This window comes from Pteronotus mesoamericanus, unplaced genomic scaffold, assembly GCF_021234165.1.
Source record: "Pteronotus mesoamericanus isolate MK-2021 breed Mesoamerican mustached bat unplaced genomic scaffold, CSHL_Meso_final scaffold_651, whole genome shotgun sequence".
NCBI classification, from domain to species: Eukaryota; Metazoa; Chordata; class Mammalia; order Chiroptera; family Mormoopidae; genus Pteronotus; species Pteronotus mesoamericanus.
This window is the reverse complement of record NW_026555325.1, coordinates 28,014,486-28,031,130: the sequence shown is the minus strand read 5'-3', so window position 1 is coordinate 28,031,130 and position 16,645 is coordinate 28,014,486. Positions and strand designations below refer to the sequence as shown.

Below are 16,645 nucleotides of genomic sequence, written 5' to 3'. Positions count from 1 at the left end.
CTGAGCACTACTACATGCCAGACATTATTCTTGCTGACCTGAATACAAAGATGGATAAGACCCAGGTAAGACAAGGAACTCAGCAGTCAGGGAAGAGTGAGGCACAAGTGATTGTAGAACTGGGATGTGTTTGTAAGTTAAGAATATACTTGATAAAGCCTGTAGCAAGAAGCATTGTCTGCTGGGATTTCAGAAAAGTAGACGATGTTTTGCAGCATCTGGAAAGATTAATAATAATTTTCCAGTGAAGTAAGGTGGTCTGAGGGGAATGTTGTACAATTAGAAGGAAGCATAAAACAACATCATATATATAGGAAATTAAAAGTTACCAAACTGTAGGAAGTGTCATAGGAAGGAGAGTAAATATGGAGATGAAAGTGGTGGCCAGAGACACTGTGACAAAAGACAAAGGTAGGCAGTGTCAGTTCATGCAGCATCTTGAGTGTTACTATACGGGAAAATAAATCGTAATTCTGGGTGAGAGTGGGAAAAGTTTCCTTTCTTTTACATTTACCAACCACCTTCTGTGAGAGTTGAAAGGAGTCTGGGAGTTATAGGCTCCCTGAGCCTCTTCTTAATTTGTTTTTCTTTCCCACAGACACTGATAGTGGTGAGCCAATAGAAGCCCAGTTCCAGCTAGAGATGCCACTGGAAATCCCACTATACAAAAACACAATTTTCAAAAACTTTATAAATTGCCTCATAGATAGCCTTCCTGGATCTGGGATTTGATCTTACTCTATTTAAAATAAGTTAACCTGTTACTGTTTCATGGATGCTGGTAGAAGATATGTTGCTTTCAAGTCAGAGACAAAGGGCTTTATTACTCATGGCATAGAAAGCATCACGAGCTTCAACATGTTTGTGTCAGTTCACCTTGTCCCCAAATCCCATGGGACCATTGTGTGGAGCTAAATGTACATTTTAAGAGTGGGGGAACGTCACAGCAGATGAGCACTGAGCTTAGAGAACCCACCCTCTTATAGCAAGCACTAAGCATCCTTGCTCTTTGTTCCAGACAGTGACCCTATCTCACCTCGCAAGGTTGCTTGTTGCAAAAACAACCCCAAGAAATGGCCTGAACAAAGAGTAGTCAGAGCCTTGTATTCTTCGCATACCCATTGAGAACATGCAGGGACATTCTGGGCCCACTGTAGATGGCCTCTCCTAACAATTCTCTTTTCTCAAAAACAGAAGATGGATAAGAAAATGCCACTTCACTTATCTGATGGAATGCAAGGAGGAATCTTGACTGAATCTTGTCTACATTATCTTGTCTACTTTCCTAATAACTAAGGAAGTTTATCTCATGCTGAGTCACATATGACTAAGGCTCAGAAAGGAAATTACAAAAATATTAAAGTAAAACTTAGAGTAATGCCTTATTCAAAATGTCTAAAAATGAAGATAACACTTTTGGGCAGGGGCACTCTCAAAACTGAAATTTGAAGGAATCATAGCAGAAAGAAAGGGAAAAGGTATTTTGAGAAGCTGGTGTTTGTACTCAGGGAATTTACCAGTTGAGCTAGATTTTTAAAATATCTCTCTATAAAATAAATAAAAGGCAATAGCTGTAATTCAGTACATATTTATTGTATTTCAAGATCTTTATATAGGTGTTCTCCTTTAATTTGCAAACGATCCTGTGATATTACAGCATTTTGCTTATTTTACCAAGGAGGAAGCTAGGTAGAGTTTGAAAAGTTACTTTATGTCTCAAAACTAGTAAATAACAGAGCCATAACTTAACTAAGGTCTAATGGCAAAGCCACTGTATCTTTTTACTATGCTGTGGCTCCTCAGAAAGGGGAGTCCACACCAGAAAGATGAAGAAGTGGTAACTGAAATGAGTAATAGTAATGCCTACACCCAAAATCAGAACAAATATAATGACCTCCTTGCCCCTTGCTCCCACATCCACAAAATTGGCCCCAGAAGCTAGGAGCCCTGAGGCTGAACCCTGTTTCAGGCTCTGGGACTTGTCAGAGCAAGGTGTACTCAGGCAGAGTATTTAGCTTTCAGCATCTACTGGCCCTGCTCTGCCCCCCAGGTCTAGGAACAGCACTCTTCTTCTTTGTGCTTAAGACCCTTCCTTATCTTCTGCCATCATTCCTGTCTCTGTGGCTGGCCAGATTTGGCCACAACTTGGAGGAGTGGCCAGGAAAATCCTGAGGGCTAGAAGTCTCCCCTTGCATTTTAATTCCATTGACTCTCAGAACCCCTGCCAGCTGCTGGAATCTTCTTTCAGCATCTTAGTAAATCTGCCCATTCTCTCTGTTTCAGCTTCTCTGTTTTCCTCAATATTCATACCAATAGTGTGCAAAAAGTGCTGAGGATCATATTTAAGGAATTGATAGGAGAATTTGGAATAACAAGAATGGCACAAGGCCATGGCTGTGGACAGATAGTATAATGTTAACCACGAAGGATGCAGACCCTTTCATTTTACCCAACATGGTGAATATTGTTTAAACTTGAAAGAGGAAATTCTAATACTTTAGACCTGTTTTGGCCAACAGTCATTTTCAGTATCTTCAGGGAGCTCAATTGTTTAAGTCTATTGAAATTATTTCCCAAGGAACTTGTGACTGTGACTACAGTATCATTGTCTGTCACTTTGAGAGTGTTAAAGGTGCCACATTCATGGAATGAATATAAGAGTAATTCATAGAGCTGAAGCTTTTAATGAATGATAAGATAATTGTGCCAAATTCAAAGAAAGAACCATCCTCTGTGTTCTATAGCCCTACTAATCTACTGCACGTGTTCATTTAGCAAACCTTTCCTTGCCTCGTTCTGTGCTCCTGAGGATGTACAAGCATATAAGGCTTGAAGGAGAAGCTCCACATCCTACTGCCGGGTGTGAAGGAGAGTGCAGGGTGAGAAAGATATATATCAGAGCGGCTGATCCTGGAATCAAGTTTTAAATTAGGTCTTGGCCAATTTGAAGAGGGATAAAATGGGAGTTGGATGAGATGGAAATTGCTGCCTATGCCAGAGATCTGGTTCTTTTAGAGTCTTATAAATAATTTCATTCTTTTGTACCCTCTTTCTCGTGTCTTCTGGTGATCAGTGGCAGGCCCTGGTGGAGAGAAGTCTAGAGCTGGGTGTGAAACAGTAGCCGTAAACCAGAAGAAAGTCAGTTGGCCCATAGTAGTATTATGTTTCAGTGATTTTTTTTCATAAAAATTTTCTTGCTGTTTTTGTTATGAATCACAAGCCTTCAATTGTAAATGAATTGAAATTTGATTATTTCCACAGGCTTTTGAAGACATATATATAGAAAATAAAAAGACCATTAGGACTATTCTGGATTATGCTGATAAGATATTCACTTATGTCTTCATTCTGGAAATGCTTCTGAAATGGGTAGCTTATGGTTATAAAACGTATTTCACCAATGCCTGGTGTTGGCTGGACTTCTTAATTGTTGATGTAAGTACTTTGAATGAAATTTAAAAGAAAATTTCTTCTTATGGTTAAGTGTTCTGCAAAGCCTTCACTAATGCTATATATTATTTTTTAATTTTGGTTGACTTTATACTTTCAGGCTACAGGGTTATGTTTTTAGAAATTTTAATATAGCCAGTAGAAATATTCTGTGAGAAATATTAAGAGAAACCTTTCAACAAATGTAAACTCCTTTTTTGTAATTTTTGTAATAAATTATAAGGTATAATTTATTCTTGCATGTATTTTCTGCAATCAGAGAATATGTGATTTTTAAATATATGCGTATGTTTAAATACACACACACAATTTGGATATTATTCCTTTTGGAAATATGAACAAAATGAAAAACTGAAAGGTGGGAGGTGGGAATGGAAAAAGGCATGGACACAGATAAAAAAGATAAAATACTGATTTTTCTACAATATAAAATTAGAAAATAAGATGATAGATATATCCACTTGCCTGATATGTTAGCTGAAAGTTATATAAAAATGGTAGTACTCAAGCACATAACTCTGTTAGAGAGGAGAAAAGACATGGACTTTCATAATATTTATCTCAGTCACAATGATAAGGAAAACCAAAATCAGCCCTTATCCCCATTCAAACCAATTAACCATTCATCTCTAGATGGCAGTGGAGCAGAGAAATTGGCATTAATATTTTCAAATAATAAATTCAGAAAACCGTTGATTACTTGAATAATAGAAAATACATAAGAATGCTTCAGTTTATTATTTTTAACAAAGTGAAAATATTTTTTATTCATCTTTTTGAAATAGGAAACAGAGCCTAAAACAGCTTGTGAAATCAACACATCTTGAATAAAAATCAATGGTACATCACCCATTATTGTCAATTCATTTTTATTTAGTGTACTCTATTTTATTTTATATTTTAATATTATGCTTTAATAATATATAATAATGTATTATATGATATTTTGTATTATTTTTAAAAGGCTTTCTTAATTTATGACCTTAATCTCACAATGTTATTTTTCTCAGAATTAATTATGTCCTTCCATCTTTTATTAATTTGCCTAGATTTTTCAAAAAAAATCTAGCCTTTGTGATTAGAGAAAGAACATATATAACTAGTCATAGTTTTTAGAATTGTTTTTCCATTTGATGTCTGGAATTAGAGGGCAACATGCAAATTTTTATAGTACCAACAGGCACTCTCACATTTAACCAAAGTCTGCACTCTCAAACTATTCAGAAAAGGTAAATTAACACAGCATTACCCACAGATATCAAAATTACAAGTAAACATGGCTATAAACAGCAAAAACTACAAAATTTAGCCAAAACTAATCATATCTACTCAAAAGTTGAGTTTCTCAACTGTTATCTAAAGCTCTGGAAACTCTTTCCTTTGTAACAGCTCATATATAAAATATTAACAGCAATAACATTCTTTGTTTTCTATATAGATGATATACAGAAAAAAATTTCCTAATTATACATTATACCTCACATATTCTCTTGGGATTTCTGTATGAAAAAAATCTAATTTTTGATACCTTATATTAATGATTTTATATTGATTTTAGACTCACCTTTTATGTATATTTTACCTTGTTACCGCCTATAAAAATAAATGATAAGGTAGATGCTTTTGTAATATAATAGTTTTTAAAAAAGGCTAACCAAAAGAAGAAATAATAGAAGGAATGTAGGTTATTTCTCTTCTCTTAACCTATAAATATGGTGGGTCTTTTTTAAGTTATTATAAAAGATTTAAGATATTCAAAAACTTTTAACATATTATTAGAAACATAATTATTTTCTTCACTCTGCTTAGGAAATAAAAGTTTACAAATAAAATTGAATTTATTTTAAATTAAGAAGGTCTTATGGTATTTAATAACAAATTATTTTATTTTGTATTTGAAAAAATGAAGTGGTAATTCTCAATATTTAGGGGTATGTTACATGCAGAACTCGGGAAAGTACATAGCTTCAATATGAAATATTTAATATTTTGAAAAAAGGTGAGCAAAAATTAAAAATGTAATTATATATTATATAAGTTTGATATAACATGTTTTAATAATGTAACATGGAGAGCAAAGTTGCACACAATATTCTTGATGGTAGAGATGCAAATATAGGGATGCGTATTTGAGGGAAGAGCTGAAATGTTTTTCATTTTTCAAAAATTGAGCAACATATCTAGTGTAGTTCTCAAAGTGTGATTCTTGAACCAACATCATTGACACACATAGAGGGAAACTTACAATGGATGCAATTCTCAGGATTCACCCAATATCTACTAATCAGAAATTCTGGTTCCAGCAAACACCGGTAATGAGCCCTCCAGATGATTCTGGAGCATATTCAAGTTCTGGAGCCACTGATCTGACTGGATATTTAGAAGATGGACTTGTTTGATTTCCATACGTTTTTTGATTATTTGAAACTTACTTAATTGAGCATTACTCATCAATATACATACATGTATGCATATATAAATAGATGTATATATGCACATATATTCTCAGTTACAGACTATACCATAGTTTTTTCAATAATTTGCACCTATTATGTTCAATATCATAATACCTTATGAGGAAATTATGATTTTTCAATTTGCTTTTGAATAAGGTTTATACTAAAGCTTAGATTTAGTTGAGTTAATTACACATAATCTCATGACTTAGCTTTAGAATCACACCCTTTGTTATGCCCTAAGTTTGATTTCAATTGAAATTTTGATAGTTACTCTAATTTAATGTTCAGAATTAATGTGCAAGTACATAATCATTGACTACCAAAATGTGAAAGGTACATGTGACTTTTATTCAGATATAAGTAATAATGTGTTTTCCTTCTGTTACTTCATTTTATTTTAGTTAACCTTCCTTTAAACCTATTGTCTTAAAAAAAAGCATCCATCTTACCCATTCTTTTAGGCAATGACTAGATGACTTGATATATAAAATCATACTGTTTTTGTTGAGTTGCTCTTAGTGATCTTTGAATTTGACTTTTCCTCTTTATGTTTTATTATTTCACTGAAATAATTAATGAAAATTTTATTTTTTTCTGTAGGTCTCTTTGGTTACTTTAGTTGCAAGCCTTCTTCAGTACTCAGAATTTGGCGCCATTAAGTCCCTTCGGACCCTTAGAGCTTTAAGACCTCTAAGAGCTTTATCTAGATTTGAAGGAATGAGGGTAAGAAAATATTAAACTTCCTAACATAATATTCTTATTTTTAAATGGAATATAAAATAAGAAAAAATGGATATGTAGAAATTATAAACTGTTTATATTTACACATGTATACATATAATGAACTACTTATGTATATAAGTATGTATACATGCACATATACACACACTATTTCAGTTGATATTGCTTAACAAAGAGTAAATCAAATATTATTAGACAAAGATCCCAATAAGTAACTTTTTCCTTCTTAAATGAAAATCTTCCGTATGCCAGGAAATTCAAGGGAAGAGGACGCTATTAGTCCTGTCAACATCTGTCATATACAAATCAGCAAGGACTTGCCCATATCAGGTGCTCAAATAATAGTTTTTACAGAACAACCCTGGGTATGGGGACATAAGAAAAATAAAGGAAGTGAAGTAGCATCAGCCATTGCTTTTCATTTCATCCTTAAAATAAAGGTTTCAGTAAAAGTGGGATTATCTCCAAACTACATCTGAGAAAACTAAAGCTCTGAGAGTTTTCAAAATTTGCACTAGGCTGCATAATGCTAGAAAAAGAGATTCATTTTGCAAAGACAAACAAGGTGAGATAAAATGACTACCAGCAACCTAGTTATAAGGTCTGTGTTAAACCAGGAAGTTCTTCCTAAAATACATGGAGGACAGTGACCTCTAATTAGTCTATATCCTTACCTGTTGCTGCTCTCCTCAAATTTCTTCTTTTCCGGGTTTATACCTGTTTTATCATGTCTCTGTTCTCTAGGAATGCTTTTCCCTGCCCTGCCTCAGCCATCATTTATCAACATATCGGGTAAACACCTACCCGTTCTTTCAAGCCTCAATTAACATTTACTTTATCCACCATCAGGCATAATTAGGCATCCTTCCTCTATGTTCAGATACATATAATCCTTATTATATTGTATTTTATCTATTTATTTATCTGACTTCCTCTCTACCTATAGTCTCTGAGCAATTTAACATGCAGATTAGCCTATCACCGCTTCTCGAAGTGTGCCCTACTGACCAGGTATCAGCATCATCTGAGAGCTGATTTAAAAATACAAATTGGCCAGTCCCCAGCCCAGCCCTACTGAATCATAAACTCTGGGATGGGGTTCAGAAATCTGAAGCTTCCGGTGGCTATTAGAGATCTTTTAGTCTAACAGATCTTCATTATTATTCCTGCTAAGCTAATTACAATCATCTCCTCTACTGCTTAATGAAGCCAGTGTATGATGGAGCCACGTGTAGGAGATGTCATGATTATACAAAAAATTCATAAATAAAATTTCAGTACTTGTTATCATATAAGAATTGAAAAATTACATGTTATATTTTATACAGAAAGATGGTATTGGAATTCATTGACATTACCTTCATTTGTTGAGCATTGGTAGAATGTTATACTTTATCCAGAACTTTAGACTGATCCCTAAACTCGAGCAGACATTATACTTCACGTTAGGAACAAATAATATATGTTCCTCTCCAAAATTACTTCAGTGATTAAGTCAATCAATTATTTTTCCCATTTGCTTTCTTCTTTATCCACAGTAGAGGTGATTATTTTAATATCAATATATTTGCAAGGGAGATCATGTCTATTTAGTTATATTTATTAATCATGCAAAAAGGAGATGTTCCTTCACACTGTGTGTCATTTTGAAAAATAATGTAAATAATGATTTGAGGCAATTTGTATTTAGTTTCCCTTGAGGCCCTGGAGCTCATTCATTTTCACAAGTCAATGACTTCTCATCAGAACAATATGGACCTGTCTCCCTGACACCCATCACTGCTCACGTTTTTTCAGCAAACATTTAAACACCAAATATGTGTCAGTTGCCATGAAGAAAATATACCATGGTGAATAGAACTCAGTACCTCAAGACTGAGTAGGGACAATGGTTGTGGAGAGACAGGCAGGAGAACAGTAGTTATTCTGTGACATCTGCTATAAAACAGTAAGCACACAGTACCACAGGAACATAGAGATGGGAGTAGCAGCCTGAGGACACCTGGGAAGGTTTCACAAGGAGCTGACATGGGAGCCGTGACTGAGAGAGTAGGCCCCAAAGGGCAGGTTGGCATTGCAGGCAGAGATGCTACATGGTAGAGAAACGCAGAGTTAAGCATGCAAGGCACATTTGAGCAATGTCCAGAAGAATCAGTGTGCCTAGCTGATAAACATTGTGGGAAGGTTAGCAAGAAATGAGGATGAAAAAGTGGCTTGTGAAAGAGTTGGCCCCTTTGAACTTCATTCTCTAATCCTGTTCTTCCTAACCCTTTTAGTGTCATGTGCACTGTAAGAATCTCATGAAAGTACGAATCATCTTTCCATAAAGGAGGCATCCCTGTAATGTTTTTAGTAGAATGTTACGCCCACTGGAACCTGTACTGGGTAACACTATTGTTCTGGACTAGGGATGAACATACCAAAAACCATGGTTGTAAAGGAAGTTCTATTGGATTTCAGCCATGACTGTTTATGTATACTCTTGCTAAAGCAGCAGAATTGAATAGTTGCAACTGAGATCATATAACCCTCAAAGCCTAAAAATACTTGACAAAATGCTTGCCAACCCCTGCTCTAGACAATCTTGAAAGTAATCAGAGACCCTTAATGTTTCACCAGTTGGAAATGTCTTAAGAGCTTGCTAGATATATTGCAAAAAGTGTGGAAGCCCAAAGCTTAACAAATTACTTACTTAATAAATTGGTCTTTTACACATTTGGACTCATATTAGGACTAGAACTGAAGTGTCAGAAGATAGTGAGGTTTTGAAGTATGGGGCATGGGCAATTACGAAAATCTAGAGAGTGATAAATGCTACAATAGTCACCATGCAGGAAGATTGGAAGTAGCAAGAGGCGCTGGTGATCATTAACAATGGAAATGCTTAAAAGTAGAAATAAAGTATTAAAGATAAACTGTACTTCATTTTCATTTTAACTGAGGCCAGCACTATCTCTATTTAACCAAGGACCTGAATAAAGTATTTTTTTGCAGTTAGAATAATACTTTTGAAAAGGTTGCTCTCATTTTGCAGATGAGGAAACAGGTCTCAAGGTCTTAAGTGAATTCATATAACACACAGCTAGCAGAATCAATTAAATCTAATGGGTTCATACAACTAAATAATATGTAATCTTAACTTCAGCTTATACACATCAGTAGTTTCTCTCTATGGGAAAATTTTAGTGCTGCTAATTCTAGGACTATGAACCTTTAAATGTACATTTTATTTATTATGATTTATATTTATAAATTTCTTTTTTTTCTAGAGTATGCAGATTTTACGACTTCACCTTACATATATCAGGTTTTGGTTTATTATTTTTATTCTTTTCATTTAAGCTTTCATAGCATCTTTGTTATTTTGTTTTGTATTGTTCATAGTTTCACTGTGTGTTCATCATGTATTTTTGTAAACATGTCGATCACAGGGCTCCTGTCTCGTTTTGTTTTGCTTGGCATTCTGCTGAGCATATCATATGCATTCAGTTAACATATGTTGATTGCTTGATTTGATGTCTGAAATATTTAAGAGTGGCTTTTCTAACTTCTTTAATTTTCTGCATTGTGTTTCATTAATGTTGCCCATTTAACATTTTTATGAGACCTAATCGTTCTTTTCTTTCTTTGAATACTAGGTGGTCGTGAATGCACTCATAGGTGCAATTCCCTCCATCATGAATGTGCTACTTGTGTGTCTTATATTCTGGCTAATATTTAGCATCATGGGAGTGAATTTGTTTGCGGGCAAGTTCTATGAGTGTGTTAACATGACAAATGAGTCACGGTTTCCTACAAGTCAAGTTCAGAATTTTTCCCAGTGTTTAGCACTGATGAATGTTAGTGAAAATGTGCAATGGAAAAACCTGAAGGTGAACTTTGATAATGTTGGACTCGGTTACCTGTCCTTGCTTCAAGTTGTAAGTGACCCCTTTCATGAGTGCTTGATATTTTAGTGGACACTGACAGAAGTCATTATTTTAAGTAATCCATTAACTACAAATTAAAGATAAAGTACTTTGTGACTTTAAAAAGAGACATGGTGTTGATTAGAATGTTTGCCTATAAAAATAAGTAGGAAATCATAGGTTCTTTTGCATTCAAGAGTTATTAATTTATAATTGATTTGTTGGTGTCTTCTGGCCTCTCACCATTGTACCATCTGAATGTTGCTCCAAAAATGAAGTCATTTTTTTTTTTGGACTTCCAGTTTTATACTGCATGGGAATGAGAGGGACTTCCCACTGGCACAGAGAATCCCTAAGAAATGGACATAAGTTGTTCTTTGCCTTTTTTCACAAAATTCTCCTCTACCTCTGGAAAAATAAAAGTTTATATGTTCCCTGGCTGGTGTGGCTCAGTGGATTAAGTGCCAGCCTGCGAACCAAAAAGTTGCCAGTTTGATTCCCAGTCAGGGCACATGCCTGAGTTGGAGACCAGGTCTCCAGCAGGGGGCGTGTGAGAAGGAAAAACATCAAAACACATTGATGTTTTTCTCCCTCTTTTTCTCCCTTCCTCTCTCTCTAAAAATAAATAAATACAATCGTTTTTTAAAAAAGTTCATGTGCAAAATTTGCAGGAATTGTAACAACCTAGAAATAGCTAATAAGGGTTAAGATTTAGAATGTGACTGGTGAATATGTCCTTTTTTTTTTTTTTCCTCTTGACATAGCACCTTTATATTAAAGTGGTACTTTGAAATACAGGAAAACTTAGTGGTTTGATATTACTTAATAAATGTAACATTAAATGGACTAATGTGTGACTGCTTTAGAGTATGAACTTCACATTCAGATTCTCTAAATGTTATATTTACAGGCAACATTTAAGGGATGGATGACTATTATGTATGCAGCTGTTGATTCTGTTAATGTAAGTATTGGTCAGCATAAAACTGAAATCTATAATTTTAAAAAGCTCCTTAGTTTAGTTTGGCCATTTTCAAACAGTAGCTCCAAGGTGTCCCTGGTATATACACAAAGACTAAAAAACTTCCACCTAATAGTATAGTAATAATATTAGGTGTACATGCATTTGGAGAAAGACCTTGACTCAAATTCATGCTCTGCCATACCATACAAACCATGCAACTGAGTTTAAGTGAATTACTTTACCTCTCTGAGCCTGTTTATTGACTGTATACAGAGTAATAATTCAATACCTACCTCATGGGATTGTTCTGAGGATCCAACAAAAAAATGCAAGTAGAGCACTTAACCTAGAGATAATTAAGTGTTCAGTAAATATTAGTTAATCAAAATTAAAATGAAATAACATGTTTTATTCATAGTTTTTATTTTTATATTTTTAAGTGCCATGAAAGTGTTTATGTGAAGCAAGTTCCTCACTAAGAAAGTAAAATCCAGTGAAGACATTTCTGTAATCCAATTTAAAAAATGTATATAAATATATATCTTCTCTTCTGCAGTTTTTTTCTGGAAACAAAAACCCACTTTAAGGCATTTTATTACTAAATTGTCCTACCAATGATTTGAAGATTGTGTTCATGTATATAGTAAGCATATAATAAATATTTAATGTTGAAAAAATTTTTTAAATTGATCATGTTGAACTTCAATAATATTATGACTTCTAAAAAGCGAAGTTGACCTAGAATAGCACGGTTTGGATTACTTTGTGAAAAAGAAAATGATGAACATTACTGTCAACATGCTGCTAACTTTTGTTAATTTTATAGGTAAACAAGCAACCCATGTATGAATACAACCTCTACATGTATATTTATTTTGTCATCTTTATCATCTTTGGGTCATTCTTCACTCTGAACTTGTTCATTGGTGTCATCATAGATAATTTCAACCAACAGAAAAAAAAGATAAGTGTTTTAATTTTCTTCCATTGCACTGAAAAATAGGAACAATTATTTTTCCCAAAAATATAATGTGCAATTTAATTTTATATCAATTAGTAATTATCTTCATTAGGACTCCATTTATTTTGTAAATAATTAGCCAACATACAGTTACAGATATGTTTAACCTCATTCATCTCTGCACAGAAAATAATTTATGTCATAACTATTTTTAAGCAATACGGCAACAAATCAGGTTTTTTCAGTGTTTTCTGTAGAGGATTGAATAATTAAGAAAAATCAATGCACTAATTTTTTATTCAAAACACATTTTACAAGTAGTTATTTAATTCTATCCTGAGCCACTGTTCTACATGCTATGTCTTGGGCTAGAGGAGGTACAACATAAAATATGGCTCCTGAGCTCAAGAAGTTTATATATTATAGCAGGAAAAAAATGATACATGTAATAGAAATTAAGATTTGTTGAATATTGCTAGGGAGGCACTCCCCTCAGATTTCTGTTTCAACTACTGGAACATTCTGTATTCTCCTGTTAGTTTTATCCCTCCCTTATGTTGACAGCCAGGGTATGTATCATCTAGAAAAGATAAACTCTGCACTTTGACTTTTGCCTCTTATTCAGAATTCTCTCCCCAGTGTTTTCCTAGCTTTCTCTGGTAAGTTCTTGACATGCTATGATATTGAGCCCCCATCAGTAAGCAATAGAAGATCTGGGCTGCTCTTGGCATTGATATGAAGGGTCTTTCTCCTGCCTACTATCAATAGATCAAATAAATACAAAAATTACATAAAGACCACATATCAAATAGAGCAAAAGTGAATTAAAACACTCTTAGACAGAAAGGGGAGTCTGGTTATTATGGGCATTTAATAAATTTTTAAAAATACAAAATAATAGGAAACTGAGTATTACCTAGCCCAGGAAAACTAAAGAGAAGCAATAACCAGATCATCTTGAACTCCAAGTAAGGATATCAGAACAAAATTCCCCTAAATAAGTTCCTAATTATATGGATTACACTAATTTATTCCATAACTAAAAAGCTGGTATTACAGATCAATGTAGAACATGCCTGAATCTGTAAAAATCACAAATAATTTTAAGAAATAGGCCCTAAAAAACATGCAGAGCTTCTGGGCCCACTTTATGACATTTCGGCTTTTACAGTATAGAAAGGATCAAAAATTTTATATAGCTGTCACAGGGTTTTTGTATTGTTTGTTTGTTTTTACTGTTGAATTATAAAGGTTATGGATTCAATTTGGAAGTCCTTTAGGTCAGGGACTGTGGACTAATAGTAATTTCCCCAATACATAGAACTCTATTATGCATAATGTTGACACTCCCAAAATTGTTTATTTTGAAATTCCTTTATGTGGAATTAAAGAGATAGATAAAAAGTTTCTTGAAATATATACACACACACGTGTTATGTATTTATTGTATATTTTTCTCTGCTAAAGGAATGTAGCATTTTAAAATGAATATAAATCTAATACTATTTTTACTACTCTTTTTGGCCTGTACTCTTCATAAAAGTCCAAAATATTATCCAAATCAATAAAAATATATTCAATAATTTTATTTCTTATAACTTTCTAATATGTTCATTATTTAGCCATAACATGCATGGTAACAAGTAGCAGATGCAATGAGATACCAGCACATAATTTAATATAACACAGGTTACCTCACCAAAAGAAATTGAACCAATAATTATTATATGCAATACATATACTTTATATATACACATTATGTTAAGGAGTCATGTGCCTACACATAGGTACTCCTTCAAACAGATTTTATGTATAGCTACTTTGCATATAATAAAGTGCATTCATTTCTCTATGAGTACATTATCAACCTACCTTAATTATCTGAGGAGAGATCTAGACAATGATTCTGGTTTTAACTAGATTTCTTTATTTTTTTTACCTTGGAGGTCAAGACATCTTTATGACAGAAGAACAGAAGAAATATTATAATGCAATGAAAAAGCTGGGATCTAAGAAACCACAAAAGCCAATACCTCGGCCAGGGGTAAAATAATATATAAATATATGTTAATATGTATAAATATAGATCTTTAGCATGTAAATTTTCAAATTATTTTTAATTCACCTTTAATATATAACTATTTCTTAAACATGAATATTTTGAATTAACTTTGAAAAATTTTTGAAAAATGTCTAATATTTTTAACAAAAGCCCTTATAAAACTTAATATATGTATTTTAACAATGTATCAGTTCTTAATATTCCTTCTTATTTTTTTATTCTTCTATAAAAATAAAAAATAATTACACATGCCTTTGCTTTTATATTAGCTACACAACTTACTGCTACAGTGGCCTATAGAATAGCAAAATAATTGTAGTTTTGATTAAATATAACATACTATGGTGGATAAACTTTAAAGTCAATGTCCGTATACAAGTTTAACTGAATACTGAACTGATGAACTGAAAGATAACAACAAAAGACTTCATTTACTCTGATTTATAATTATATTCCCTATAGAAAGCACAAACTAGGGATAGTTTATGCATGTTTTCAAGTCAGGTACCTTTAAAAAAATTTTTAAACAATTTTTTTTACTAATACAATGATTGGTGGACACTACTTGCTAAGTTTACTATACATTCCATACTATTGTTGTTTATTTGCAGAACAAATTCCAAGGATGTATATTTGACCTAGTAACAAACCAAGCTTTTGATATCACCATTATGGTTCTTATCTGCCTCAACATGATAACCATGATGGTAGAAAATGAGAATCAAAGTAAATACATGACTACTGTCTTATATTGGATAAATGTGGGTTTTATTATCCTTTTCACTGGAGAATGTGTGCTGAAACTGATCTCTCTCAGACACTACTACTTCACCGTAGGATGGAACATTTTTGATTTTGTGATCGTGATTATCTCCATTGTTGGTAAGACCATTTATTGATCACATTTTCATTTTGAATGACACTAAACTCTACACATGCTCAGAGAACTTGAATATAAATTTACTTTCGAGTAAGTTAATAAAATGAAAGAATGAAGGAACATTAAAAACAAAACTATACCAAAAAAATAACTGTGTCAGAATTCCTTGGTTCGCAATACAGGCCTCAAAGTCTCAAGTTTTCTATTTGTTGGAAGCACATGATACCACTTGATCCAGTATTTGATTTCCAAGATTACCCTTCACAATGGTAGCAACTGTGTCAGATATAGGTATGTCTTAGAAGACCGATGCAGAATCTGAAGTCACTTCCAGTTTTAGCACGTACAAGCACTGCCCTTTCATTAAGGGTAATATTATAGCCAGAATATTGGTGACACTTCATGAAAATTCTTCCTGAATTCAAAGTAAACTTAGAGTCTCAAGAAATGCCATCTTTATTTCTTGTGGCTATTTACTTAGGAAGTCTATAAAATATAATCATTTCTCAACCAACCTCAGTCATGTCAATGAATCACAGTACATGATTTTATACTTTGTTCCCTTTTCATTACCATAGCGGTTGTATCCATTTGTGTATTTTTTAAATTATCTGTACATTCCTTGCCCAGAATTTTAGGATTGCATTTATTTTAGAATTATAAATTTTAGACAGGAAGAAATTGTGGAGATCAGAAATTGGAACTAATATAAAATTCTTCACCATGTGTTTATTTTGACAGAATACAACCATAAGAAGTTAGTTAGTTGTCATTTGTATGGAAATATTTTTATTACCCAAAGTGACTAAAACAGATTACAAAAAGTGCCTGCGTAACATGATTACATTCATGTGTGTGTGTATGTGTGTGCCTGCATAGAAAACCGTCTGAAATATTACTCAACAAAACATTAACAATAGTTATGATTAGTGTTACTTCAGAAAATTTATATTTCCTTTTTAGCATTTTATTGCTAAAGTTGTATTTCTTGAATTTTCTCTGTGAGTAGGTATTAATCTTACAATTAAGAAAATTATTGTGGAGGGAGAATATCAATGTCCACAAACTTAGTGAAGGAGGGAGAATGTCACAATTGTAAATCTAATCATTTTCCTTTGGTTGTTATGAAATCTTTCAATAAAATGACAGTCCCGAAATCATAAGAGATAAGCTGGCAGATAACACTATTTAGAGTCGAGACTTTCTGTAGCATGGACGTT

The 16,645-nt window shown here is 33.2% G+C and overlaps 1 protein-coding gene and 1 long non-coding RNA gene across 2 annotated transcripts in view; one reads left to right on the top strand and one right to left on the bottom strand.

The window, feature by feature from the left end:
• Positions 1-16,645, bottom strand: part of LOC129061728 (uncharacterized) — a 91,888-nt gene that overhangs the window by 28,885 nt on the left and 46,358 nt on the right. The window lies entirely within an intron of this gene.
• Positions 1-16,645, top strand: part of SCN9A (sodium voltage-gated channel alpha subunit 9) — a 77,299-nt gene that overhangs the window by 59,425 nt on the left and 1,229 nt on the right. Inside the window, exons 19-25 of the mRNA XM_054562472.1 lie at positions 3,262-3,435; positions 6,510-6,632; positions 10,289-10,570; positions 11,469-11,522; positions 12,349-12,486; positions 14,423-14,527; positions 15,157-15,427. Of these exons, the coding sequence (XP_054418447.1) occupies positions 3,262-3,435; positions 6,510-6,632; positions 10,289-10,570; positions 11,469-11,522; positions 12,349-12,486; positions 14,423-14,527; positions 15,157-15,427 (1,147 nt within the window). The remainder of the gene's footprint in view (positions 1-3,261; positions 3,436-6,509; positions 6,633-10,288; positions 10,571-11,468; positions 11,523-12,348; positions 12,487-14,422; positions 14,528-15,156; positions 15,428-16,645) is intronic.